This window comes from Vombatus ursinus, unplaced genomic scaffold (genome assembly GCF_900497805.2).
Source record: "Vombatus ursinus unplaced genomic scaffold, bare-nosed wombat genome assembly UNPS02014235.1, whole genome shotgun sequence".
NCBI classification, from domain to species: Eukaryota; Metazoa; Chordata; class Mammalia; order Diprotodontia; family Vombatidae; genus Vombatus; species Vombatus ursinus.
This window is the reverse complement of record NW_020954013.1, coordinates 430,750-443,539: the sequence shown is the minus strand read 5'-3', so window position 1 is coordinate 443,539 and position 12,790 is coordinate 430,750. Positions and strand designations below refer to the sequence as shown.

At 36.7% G+C, this 12,790-nt stretch overlaps 1 protein-coding gene across 1 annotated transcript; it reads left to right on the top strand.

The window, feature by feature from the left end:
- The first annotated feature begins 2,675 nt into the window (after nt 1-2,675).
- Nucleotides 2,676-3,728, top strand: LOC114041989 (vomeronasal type-1 receptor 3-like). Its single transcript, XM_027860679.1, has one exon. The coding sequence runs from the start codon at nt 2,676-2,678 to the stop codon at nt 3,726-3,728; it is 1,053 nt and encodes a 350-aa protein (XP_027716480.1).
- Nucleotides 3,729-12,790: the final 9,062 nt, after the last annotated feature.

Genomic DNA, 12,790 nt, shown 5'->3' with positions numbered 1-12,790 from the left:
ACAATGGCTGACAATGGCTAGCAGTTACATAGTGCTTTATGGTTTGGAAAGGATTTTACCTATGTTAACTCATTTTATCCTGACAACTGTGAGAGGTAGGTACTATTTTCATTCCCATTTTATAAATGAGAAAACTGAGCCTGAGAGAGGTTAAGTGACTTTCCCAGTGTCACAGAGAGAGTATGTGTCTGAGACAGGATTTGAGGTAGCACAAGGGCCTTCTGACTCCAGATCAATCTCCATTCAGCCCAAAACAATTTTGCTAAAGCTCAAATCCACCCATGTCATCACTTCCCCTACTCAATAAACTCCACTACCTCCCTATCACCTCAAATATATATATATATGCATATATATAAGCATATATATATATACTCTTTGTTTGGCATTCATTATTCTTCAGAACCTAACCCTTCTCCCATCTCCCCACATTTCCATTCTTCTTGCACTTTGCTTTTGTTGTTCAGTCATGTCTAACTCTTTGTGACCTCTCTTGAGATTTGCTTTGCAAAGATATTGGAGTGATTTGTCATTTCTTTCTCGAGCTCATTTTACAAATGAGGAAACTGAGGCAAACAGGGTTAAGTGACTTGCCCAGGGTCACACAGTTAGTGTCTTAAGCCACATTTGAACTCAGAAGATGAATCTTCCTGACTCCAGGCCTGGCACCCTATCAATTGTGCCACCTATATTTTTACAATACAAATGCATATATAATTAGTGTATACTACATAAAAGTGATATTAATTTACTTATGGTATCTTTACACATAATATTATTTCCCTGCTTATCCTCTTATCTCATGTTTCTTACTAATATGGCCTTTTCTGAAATAATGATTGTTACCATTTTTAAGGTCACATGAAGCATCATTGCTTTTCTTCTAGATTCTAATTTTATTACCTCTGTGTAAATATTTATCAGTCAATTATTTTTTATAAATAACATATTATTGAAATGATAATGTATTCCACTGTCTTCTTCTATTTTATAAAGGAATTCATCCCATTTACTTGCACAGTGATGATTGTTAATTTTGTCTTTTTCTTCACCTGCCCTCTTCCACTTCTTAGTCCATTTGCCCTTTCTCCCTTTTGCAAAGATGAAAGTGACAAGAGAGTAATGTGACTAACATGTGATGTATGAATGACAGAATCTTTTTCCACTTCATTACCCTTCATCTCGTCCACTTGGCCCAAACAATCACAGATTCTTTTTACTCTTTCTTTTTTTTTCTTTTGAAGCTTTGTAAGAGTCACCTTCCGTCAAATGATGAGTTTAGTTTATTTTAATACATTCATTGAACTATACTGACCTCCTTTTCATATCTCCCTCTCCTTTCTCCCTATCCTCATCAATTTTCTTATTGAGTTGAATGGATTTCTAAATTATTTTCTGTGTATGTCAAAATGTCTGATATTTTTGTCCCATTCAGATAAAAGGAAAGATTATGAGGTGCCAGATCTATACATTGTCCTCCATTTTTTATGCTCTCAATCTCATAAGCAACTATTTCATGTAACGGATCTGTTACCCAGGTAAGATGTCTATTTCCACATGGCTTAGGTTATGTTAATCTATAGACGAGTGGTGAGAGGGAACCCTTATGTAGAGATATCTAGACTCTTGCCAACCCTCTTCAGGGGAGAAGAAAAGAGATCATGAAGCTAGCCACTCTGTTTTTTCTGAAAGGGGGTACCAGGCCAGAATGATTTTTTAATATGAAAACCAAGAAATCTAATAACCTTTCAGGTCAAGATTAATTAAAGGGTAAGTATAATCCAAAATTACACCAGTAGGCTTTGATTCATTCCCACTAAGCGATAGTTACACAAAACACATTTCAAATGGTCTTACTATGATCCAGGAACTGTGCTTAGAACTAGGGATAAGAATAAAAGAAAACTTCCTACACTCAAGGAGCTTATATTCTAATGGAGGAACAAAACAAATGAAGAATTACTGAAAAGGGGACAGGAACGGTTGCAGTTGCCTGGGGAAGCAATGAGAAGGAAGTGGCAGGAGACATGAGCCCTGGAAAGCTAAGGCAAAAACTCACCTACAGAAGTTGATGAGCCTAGGGGCAGGCTGGTGGGAGATGATGATCATCGCCCAAAAGCAGACGCATGGCTTAGAGAAAGCTAAAAAGTAGTGTATTACTAGAATGCTCGGTAAATTTTTTGATTATTAAATGATAAATATTAATAAATATTTGTGAATTGATAAGTTGAATTTCTTGTGGCTTAGTCAATTATTTGTATCTGAAACTTTGTGACCCCTTTTGGGTTTTTCTTGGCAAAGATCCAGGAGCAGTTTGCCATTTCCTTCTCTAGCTCATTTTACAGATGAGAAAACTGAGGCAAAGAGGGTGGAGAAACTTGTTCAGGGTCACATAATTAGTAAGTGTCTGATGTCAGATTTTAACTAGATTTTCCTGTCTGTAGGGCAGTCACTCTATCTACTGAGCCCCCTAGCTACCTTGATAATGTGAATATATGCCTCATAGATACGGAAACAGTACTACCTTCTAGGAAAGTTTGCCATTCCTCACATATAATGTAAGTATAATATGGAATTTTATTAGGAAATCCTTAATTTGGAAAACTCAGATTCGCATTGATTTCTCCCCAGCTTACCTCAGATCTCATGGAAAAGCTCTCCAAGACACTCAGGGAATGAACCCTCATAAAGAAGGCCTAGAGATTTTCTACTTGACCCTGCTTTTGTTTGGAGTCTTGGGAAATATGTTCCTTCTTTACCTACATAGCCTGAAGTTCATCACCGCTCATAGGAAAAGACCTATTAACCTGATAATAATCAACTTGGCCTTAGCTCATGTCCTGATGATTATTTTCAGAGGAATCACCATAATAATAAATGTGTGGGCATGGAAATCTTTCCTGGATGACATGATTGGTAAAATCTTAACTTACTTAATAAGAGTGACTCGGTGTATTTCCCTTTGCCATACCAGCTTCCTGAGTGTCTTCCAGGCTGTTACCATAAGTCCAAATAGTCAGATGTGGACAGAGATCAAAATTAGGGCTTCAAAATATGTTGTTCAAAATATGTTCCCTTTGCTCTGCTGGATTTTCAATATTCTGATAGATGTCATAGTGGCTGTGAACATAAGTGATCCAAGGAACAGCAGTAATGAAAGATGGAGGATTGGGCATAGCTCTTTTGAGTGGCATGACAAAAATACTATAAAAATTCTGACATGGAAATCAGTTGTTGACGCTTTGTTTATGGGTCTCATGATCTGCTCAAGTGTCTATATGGTGTCCGTACTCTATAAACACAAAGAACTAGTTCAACACATTCACAGCATGAGCCTCTCACCCAGAGCCTCCCATGAGAGCAGAGCCACGAAAGCCATCCTGATGATGGTGGGCAGTTTTGTTTGCTTTAACTCAGCCAGCTCCCCTTTTGTCATATATATGGCTTCTTCTAATGCAAGTAGGCACTGGGGGCTACGTTTTACTATTCTCCTATCCCTGTTTTATCCAATAGTCAGCCCCTTTATGTTGATCGGCATTGACACCCAAATACCTAGGTCTTTGGATGTTTTTTTAGGTTTAAGAAGGTTCTGTCAGAAAGAACTCTCTTTTGATGAGAATTTTTGGGGAGAATTGGAAAAAATGGGCACAAGGTGGATTAGGCCATCTACTCCTTTCCTCTCCAGGCTGCATGGAAGATTCCTCTCCATAGGACTTTCCCTACATTAGCATAGAAATCTCTCCACTGTAGAAGTACCTTTAATATATCCCACAAAAAAAACTCACTTTGCCTATATGTTTTTCTTTCTTCCAGAATTCTCACAGAGGTACCACCAGTCACGTGAAGTTTCAAAGCTCAGAACCATCCTCATTTCTTCATCCACATTCACCTCTATATACAAATCAGTTGCCAAGTCTTGTTGATTCCACCTCTGTAATAGTTCTTAGCAATAAGACAAGAAAAAGAAATTGAAGGAATAAAAATAAGCTATGAGAAAACAAAACTATCACACTTTTCAGATGTTGTAACAATATACTTAGAGAACCTTAGAAAGTTGGCTAAAAAATTAGTCAAAAAATTAATAACTTTAGCAAAATTGCAAGATATAAAATAAACACACATAATCATCAATGATTCTATTTACTACCAACACAACCCAGCAGAAAGCTATAGAAAGAGAGTACCAGATTTCTAACTAGATTACAAAACAGTAATCATGAAAACAATCTGATATTGGATAAGAAAGAGTGACAGACCAGTGGAATAGATTAGGTACATAATACAGAGTAATACGTGATCATAGCAATCTACTATCTAATAAACCCAAAGATCCAAGATTTTGGAGTGAGAAGGTAAGAACTCATCATTTGAGAAAAAAAATGCTTGGAAAACTAGAAAGTAGTTTGGGAGAAAACAGTCATAGACCAATATCACACACGGACTATGAAGATGAGTTCAAAATGGGTAAATGGTACAGATATAAAAGTTTATATGATAAATAAATTAGGGAGCAGGGGATAATGTTGCCTGTCAGATCTATGAATAAGAGAAAAGGTTTTGGCCAAAGGAGAGATAGAGAGGATAATGGGAAATAAAATGGATAATTTTGATTACATGAAAATAAAATTGTTTTGTACGAACAAAATTAATGCAGCCAAAATTAGAAAGAATACAAGAAACTGAGGGGAAATATTTGTAGCAAATTTCTCTGATAAAGAACTCATTTCTCTAATACATAGGGAACTGAGCCAAATTTTTGAGGCATTCCCCAATTGATAAATGGACAAAGGCTATGAAGAGGCAGTTTTCAGAAGAAGAAATCAAAGTTATCAACAGTAACATGGAAAAATACTCTAAACCACTACTGCTTAGAAAAATTTAAAACATTTCTGAGATAACACCTCACACCTCTTAGACTATCTAACATGAAAGAAAAGTAAAATAACAAATGCTGGAGGGGGTGTGGAAAAATCAGGAAACTAATGTGCTGTTGGTTGAATTGTGAACAAGTCCAGACATTCTGGATAACAATTAAATTAAGAACTACACCCAAATGGCTATAAAACTACATATCCTTTGACCCAGCAATATGACTACAATGCCTTTTCCAAAGGAGATAAAGGAAAAGGGGAAAGGACCTATTTGTACAAGAATATTTAAAGCAGTTTTTTTGGTGGTGGCAAAGAACTAGAAGCTCAGGGAATACCTGTCAATTGGGGGATGGCTGAAGTATGTGATTGTGATGGAATATTATTATGCTGTAAGAAATAATGTGCAGGTTAATTTAAAAAAAAACTGGGAAGACTTATATGAATTGATGCAAAATGAAGTGAGTAGAACCAAGAGAACATTGTACACAGTAACAATAATGTAAGATGATCAACCGTGAAATTATTTTCTATGATCAAGACAGTTATCCAAGACAATTCTAAAGATCCATGATGAAAAAAAACTCCAGAGAGTGATCATGTGATGAACTCTGAGTGTAGGTTAAAGGCCATCTTTTTTTTTATTTTTCTTGGGTTTTTTCTTCCTACATGGCTAATATGGAAATATGTTTTTCATGACTTCACATATATAATAGATATCATATGAATTGCTTTCTCAAGGAATGGGGCAAGGTCAGGATAGAAGAATATTTGCAGCCCAAAAAAATTTTAAGCAGAAGTTTAAAAATTTTATATTTAATTGGAAAATATTTAATGGAATAAATGAAAATACATCTTTAAAATGAATATTGAAAGAAATGTAGTGCATCTGGTCTGTGCAGCTCTAGTTAGACTAGGGCTTCATAACTATTTTTGTGTCACAGACACCTTTCCCAATCTTGTGAAGCCTATGGGCTCCTCAGAAACCTGTCTTTAAAAGCATAAAAATACACAGGGTTACAAAGGAAATAAATTGTATTGAAATTTTCAAAATATTTTCTAAACATTCATGGGCTCCACATTAAGAACACTTGATCTAGATACTAATTGAAGAACTGCTTCTTCAGCTGTGTTTTACTCTTAGAATTTCTGTATCTGTACTGTGATCTTTGGTCCCAATATCCCCCCATTGTTCCATTTCTCACTGGGCTTTCCCTGAGCTGCTGGCTTGATTAAGGGTGAGTAAAGATGGTCTTTCACCTTATAGATATAAACAGAAAATTGTTGGATGTTTTACTAAGGTCTCCTGAGAAATTCTTTGTTTGGCTTAAATTTTATAATGTCTAAAATCACTTTATATTGACTAATTAGAACCTGTAGTTCAAATCAGATCTTTGACTACACAGCAAGTTGGAGCACTGGTCCTCAGGTCAGGAAGACTTGAGCTCACACCTAATTTGACACTCACTAACCTGGACAAATAACTTAACCTCTGCCTCAGTTTCCTCATTTGTAAAATGGGGATAATAAAGGCACCTTCTTCCTAGGGTTATTATAAAGTTCAAATGAGATATTTATAAAGTATGAGTAAATCTTAAAGTGCTATGCAAATGCCCACTATCATCATCATTAGGTTGTCAGTCTAATGTTTACACAGCCATCAGTTTTCCAAACACCCATTTTCAAATGGTTGATTATGGGGGGGGAGAGCCAAGAGGAAGAAATAAAAGCAGTGACTTGCTTGAGCTCTCCACCATACCCCTCCAAATACCTGGCTCTAAAAATAGCTCTAAACAAATTCCAGAGCAGTAGAACCACCCCCAAAAAAACAGAGTGAAACAAATTTCCAGCCCAAGACAACCTAGATGGTTGATGGGAAAGGTCTGTTGCACCAGGCTGGGAGAGGAGCACAGTTGAGCATTGGCCACACAACTAAATACCAGGTCTCAGTAAACCTGGAGCAAACCTGAGGGGACTGAATCACTAGCAGTTATACTGGTTTCCAAACTTCTCAACCTACAAACACCAAAGACAACTTAGAAGGTCAGCAGTAAAGGTCTGTTGGACCTGGGTGAGAGAGGAGTATGGTCTAGCCCCAGTCCTGGCACAGCCCCAGGACTGCAGCTGCTTTCTTGGCTCTTGGCCCACAGACAAAAGGGGGATTGAATGGCTCATCAGAGGGGGATTGCAGGGATCTATTTACTGGTGCCGAGGCAGGATTCTCTTGCTTTTTCCGTGCTTGCATCTGGGTCACAGTTCTGGGTGGAGGTCTTGAGGCAAGGAGGAACATTGGTGTGGTGGTGCTTGGGGCAATGGTGGAGAGGGAATCCTCACAGTTGCAAGGCAAAAAAGAGTACTTGTGGTCACTCATAGACCAGAGCACAGGCCAGAAAAGGAGTAAACACCTCACCCTTGAGCATACCACCTTGGAAGAACTGAAAATTTATAGGTTCCTAGAAATACCTCTGAAAACAGCTGCACAAAACCCTTAAAGCTTAGGGCAGTACTTTTTCCACACCTAAAGCAGATCCCTGCCTTAACAAAGAGTTTAAAAATCAAGTAATTGGCTGAGAACATCAGCAAACAGTGCAAAAAACTCAGACCATAGAATCTTACTTTGATGACAAAAAAGATAGGAACATACAACCAGAAGACAATAAAGTCAAAGATCTTACATCCAAAGCCTACAAGAAAAATATGAATTGGTCTCAGGCCATGGAAGAGCTCAAACAGGATTTTGAGAAGTAGAGGAAAAACTGGGAAAAGAAATGAGAGTGATGCAAGAAAATCATGAAAAATAAGTCAACACCTTGCTAAAGGAGACCCCCCCCCAAATGAAGAAAATAACACCTTAAAAAATAAATTAACCCAAATGGCAAAAGAGGTCCAAAGAGCCAATGAGGAGAAGAATGCCTTAAAAATCCAAACTGGTCAAATGGAAAAGGAAGTCCAAAAACTCACTGAAAAAAATAATTCCTTAAAAATTAGAATGGAGCAAATGGAAGCTAATGACATAATGAGAAATCAAGAAATTATTAAACAAAACCAAAAGAATGAAAAAATAGAAGACAATGTAAAATATCTCACTGGAAAAATAACTGACCTAGAAAACAGATCGAGGAGAGATAGTTTTTAAATTATTGGATTATCTGAAAACCATTATAAAAGAAAGAGCCTAGACATCATCTTGCAAGAAATTATCAATGAAAACTGCCCTGATTTTCTAGAACTAGAATGTAAAATAGAAATGGAAAGATCCACCAATCACCTCCTGAAAGAGATCCCCAAAGGAAAATCCCTAGGAATATTATAGCCAAATTCCAGAGTTCCCAGGTCAAGGAGAAAATGCAAGCAGCCAGAAAAAATATAATTCAAGTATTGTGGAAACACAAGATTTAGCAACTTCTATATGATGGGGTCAGAGGACTTGAAATATGATATTACGGATGTCAAGTGAGCTAGGATTAAAACGAGGAATCACCTACCCAGCAAAACTGAGTATAATCCTTCAGGGGGAAAGTGGACATTCAGTGAAATAGAGGACTTTCAAACATTGAAAAGACCAGAACTGAATAGAAAATGTGACTTTCAAATACAAGACTTAAGAAAAGCATGAAAAGATAAACAGGAAAGAGAAATCACAAGGGACTTAATAAAGTTGAGCTATTTACATTCCTACATAGAAAGATGATATCTGTAACTCATGAGACCTTTCTCAGTATTAAAGTAGTTGGAGGGAATATATATATAAACAGAGGGCACAGGTGAGTTGAATATCAAGGGATGATATGTAAAAAATAAAATTAAGGGTGAAAGAAAATTGTACTGGGAGAAGGAGAAAGGGAGAGGTAGAATGAGTAAATTATCTCACATAAAAGAGGGAAGAAAAACATTTTACCATGGTGGGGAAGAGGAGGGAGGTGAGAGGGAATGAATGAATCTATCTCTCATCAGATTTGGCTTAAGAAGGGAATCACATACACACTCATTTGGGTATGGAAATCTGTCTCACCCTACAGGAAAATAAGGGGAAAGGGGATAAGAGAGAGGGAATGATAGAAGGGAGGGCAGATTGGGGGAGGGGATAATCAGAAGTAAACACATTTGAGGAGGGACAGGGTCAAAGGAGAGAATAGAATAAATGGGAGGTGGGATAAGATGAAGGAAAATATTGTTAGCTTTTCACAACAAGGCTTTCATGGAAGTGTTTTGCATGACTACACATGTATGACCTGTATCGAGCTGCTTGCCTTCTCAATGAGGGTGGGTGAGGAGGGAGGAAGGGTGAGAATTTGGAACCAAAGTTTTAAAAACAAATGTTAAAAATTGTTTTACAAGCAGCTGGGAAATAAGATGTATAGGCAATGGGGTATAGAAGTCTATCCTGCCCTACAGGAAAATAAAAGGGGAAGGGGATAAGAGAAGAGGGGGGTTGATAGAAGGGAGGGCAGATCAGGAGAAGGAGTATTCAGAATGCATGCTGTTTTGGGGTGGGGTGAGGAGAGAGATGGGGAGAAAATTTGGAAATTGAAATCTTGTGGAAATGAATGTTGAAAACTAAAAATAAATTAATTAATACAAATTAAAAAATAAAATAAAAGGGAGGGAAGGAGGAAAGGAAGAAAAAAAGAATGATTACTTTTAATCATACTCATTATTACATTAATACTGTTAATATGTTAATCATACTCATAAGAGGAATTAATATTAAAACAACTCTGAAATTTCACCTCATACCCATCAGATCAGCAAAAATGACAAAGATAAATTGATAAATGTTGGAGGGGTTGTGCCAACTGAGGCACGGTAATGTATTATTGGTGGAGTCACAAATGTGTCCAACTGTCCTAGGAAACATTTTGTAATTATGTTAGGAAAATCATATACTTTTGCATATCCTACACTTCAGGTATATAACTACTATAATGATCTTTAAATCATAAAGATTTTAATAATGAAAGCAAAGTTCCCACATATGTGAAAATATTTAAAACTACATTTTTATAGTAACAGAACTAGAAAGAAAGAGGCTGCCAATCAAATGAGGAATAGCTTGGAATATTATGGTAGTTCTACACAATGTTGTGCTAAAGTAAAAGGCAGATATAAAACATTCAGAAACTTAGTGATACATACAAGAACAGATGGAGAGTAATGTAAACAGAACTAAGAGACTAATTGAGTTATTGTCAACAGTAACCTAAAAGAAACCCACTTTGAAAGATTTTAGACTTGAATCAATACAATGCCCAATTGCTGATTCATGAGACAGTTGATGTAGAGCTCTACTGGTAAAAATTATAATCTGGAAATCTACTTGTTATATTGTATTTCTGTATCTCATAATCTTTCAAGTGACTACACGGTGCTTATCCTCTATAGTCACAACCAACGAGTCCAGCACATTCACAGCACGAGGCTCAACCCAAAATCATCCTCTGAGACAAGAGCCACCAAAGCCATCCTATTGTTGGTGGTTACCTTTGTCTGCTTTAATTTAGCTAGTTCTTCTTTAATTCTATTTATGCCTTCTTCTAAAGGAATCAGGGTCCAGGTGGTACACATAACAGTCCTCTTTTCCCTTTGTTGTTCTGTACCTGATTGGTATGGACAATCAGATTCCACAGCCCTCTTGTAGTTTCTGATGGATAAAGGGCTCTAGGAAGTGAAGGTTTCCTATTTCACAAGAACTACTGGGAAAATTAGAAAGTGGTTTAACAAAACTTAGGTTTAGACTATCATCATATCCCATATGATAAAGTAAACTCTAGATGGATATTCAATCTAATTTAAAAGCTCAGCTCATTGGGTGGGCAGAGAGAGAGAGAGAGAGAGAGAGAGAGAGAGAGAGAGAGAGAATAATAAGAAGTACCTTTCCGATTGTGGATTGACACAGGTGTGAGGTGATTGATAGAGGTCCTTAATCAAACAAGAAATAGCATAAATGATTTCAGTTATGTAAAATGTGAAAGGTTTTCTACAAACAAAATTGAAAAAGAAAAAAAAGAGGAACTAATAGGTAGGAGAGAAAATATATGTATCAAATACTAGTGTTAAAGGTGTGATATTCAAAGTACAGGCAAGTGTCTCAAATATATAAGACCAAGAGCCCTTTACTAATATATATATATAAGTAAAGCATTTGACCAGTTTTCAGAACTGTCAATGATACATAACCATTAAAAATGCTCTGATATTCTAATGTGAGAGAAATATGAGTTAAAATAGCTCTGATGTTACAACAAATCTTAGAGAAATTATTCATGTTTATGAAAAATGGCAACTATTCATACTGTACAATCTACAGGATTAGATTCACATGAAGGAAACTGTTGCTGGAGTGGTATATTAGGCCAACCATTCTAGATATCAGTTGAGAACTACCTAATAAAAGTAATTCAAATGATTTCCAATGAAGTCATTGCCTGAGCTGCTGGCACTGTCATAACCTCTACTTTCAATGGTCAAAATGAGAGGATGGTTACTCATTTTCTATTTGGGAGAATGGGTACCAGACTGCAAAGTACAGTCTACCCTTCTTCCCCATTCTCTCTGCAGAACCTAATTCCAGCTTGCTGTAATCTATAAAGTTACTTTTAAATGCTCTGTTTTAAATCATTTGAATTCCTTTTGCAAGTTAGATTCTATTTATGTAACTGCTATTGACTAAGTATTTCCTTATTTGTGAACAGGCTGCTGGAGAAAAGACAAATAGGTTTGAGTACTGGTATACAGAGATACAGGACTAGCACTTTTAGTGTGAGGGCTTTCTGATCCCTTTTCAAAGCTGCTCATCTACCTTTGGTGTACACCTATCACTCATCTCTCACCTGTGGCTCCAAGAAGCTATAACATGTGCTAGTAAAACCATCTCTTGATAGATTGGCTAAACCAGATTGAGGATAACTGACAGACCTCAACCCTGTCAGTGAATCAGGGAGATATCTACCCCAAATATGTGAAGACTCCACCTAGAGGAATGGACAAATAAGAACAATTTGTTCCAACGGCCACAAAGGCAGCTAAAGCAGACATTGCAGAGTGCTGAGAGCTTGGTCAGATATTGAAGACGTCAAAGTCATCCATTGCATCCTAGGCCATCGCCAGCTGTCTTGACTTTTGTACTGCCACTGGATGATTTTTAACACTTATTGTACTTTTTTAAAGTTTTGAGTTCCAAATCCTATCCCTCCCTACCCTACCCTACCCTATCCCTAAGACAATAAGCAATCTGATATAGGTTATACATGTACATTCATTTAAAATACTTACATGTTAGTCATTTTCTGCAAGAAAATGAAAGAAAGGAAGAAAGAAAGAAAGGAAGAAAGAAAGAAAAAAGAAAGGAAGGAAGGAAGGAAGGAAGAAAGAAAGAAAGAAAGAAAGAAACAAACAAACAAACAAAGGAAGGAAGAAAGGAAGGAAGGAAGGAAGGAAGAAAGAAAGAAAGAAAGAAAGAAAGAGAAAGAAAGAAAGAAAGAAAGAAAGAAAGAAAGGAAGGAAGGAAGGAAGGAAGGAAGGAAGGAAGTATGCTTCAGTCTGTATTCAGACATCAGTTCTTTCATATTATAGTATTTTTCATCATGAGTCCTTTGGAATCATCTTGGATCAGTCTCTTGCTGAGAATAGCCAAGTCATTCACAGTTCTTCATTGAACAATGTTGCTGTTACTGTGCACAATGCTCTCCGGGTTCTGCTCAATTCACTGCATCAATTAATGCACGTCTGCCCAGGTTTTTCTGAAATCATTTTACTTGTCACTCCTTATGGCACTATAGTATTCCATTACAATCATACACGGTGCTTGTTCAGCCATTGCCCAATTGATGGGCATCCCCTCAATTTCCAATTCTTAGCTGTTACAAAAAGAGCTGTTATAAATTTTTTTTTAAAAAAAATACATTCTTTTCCCTTTGAAATAC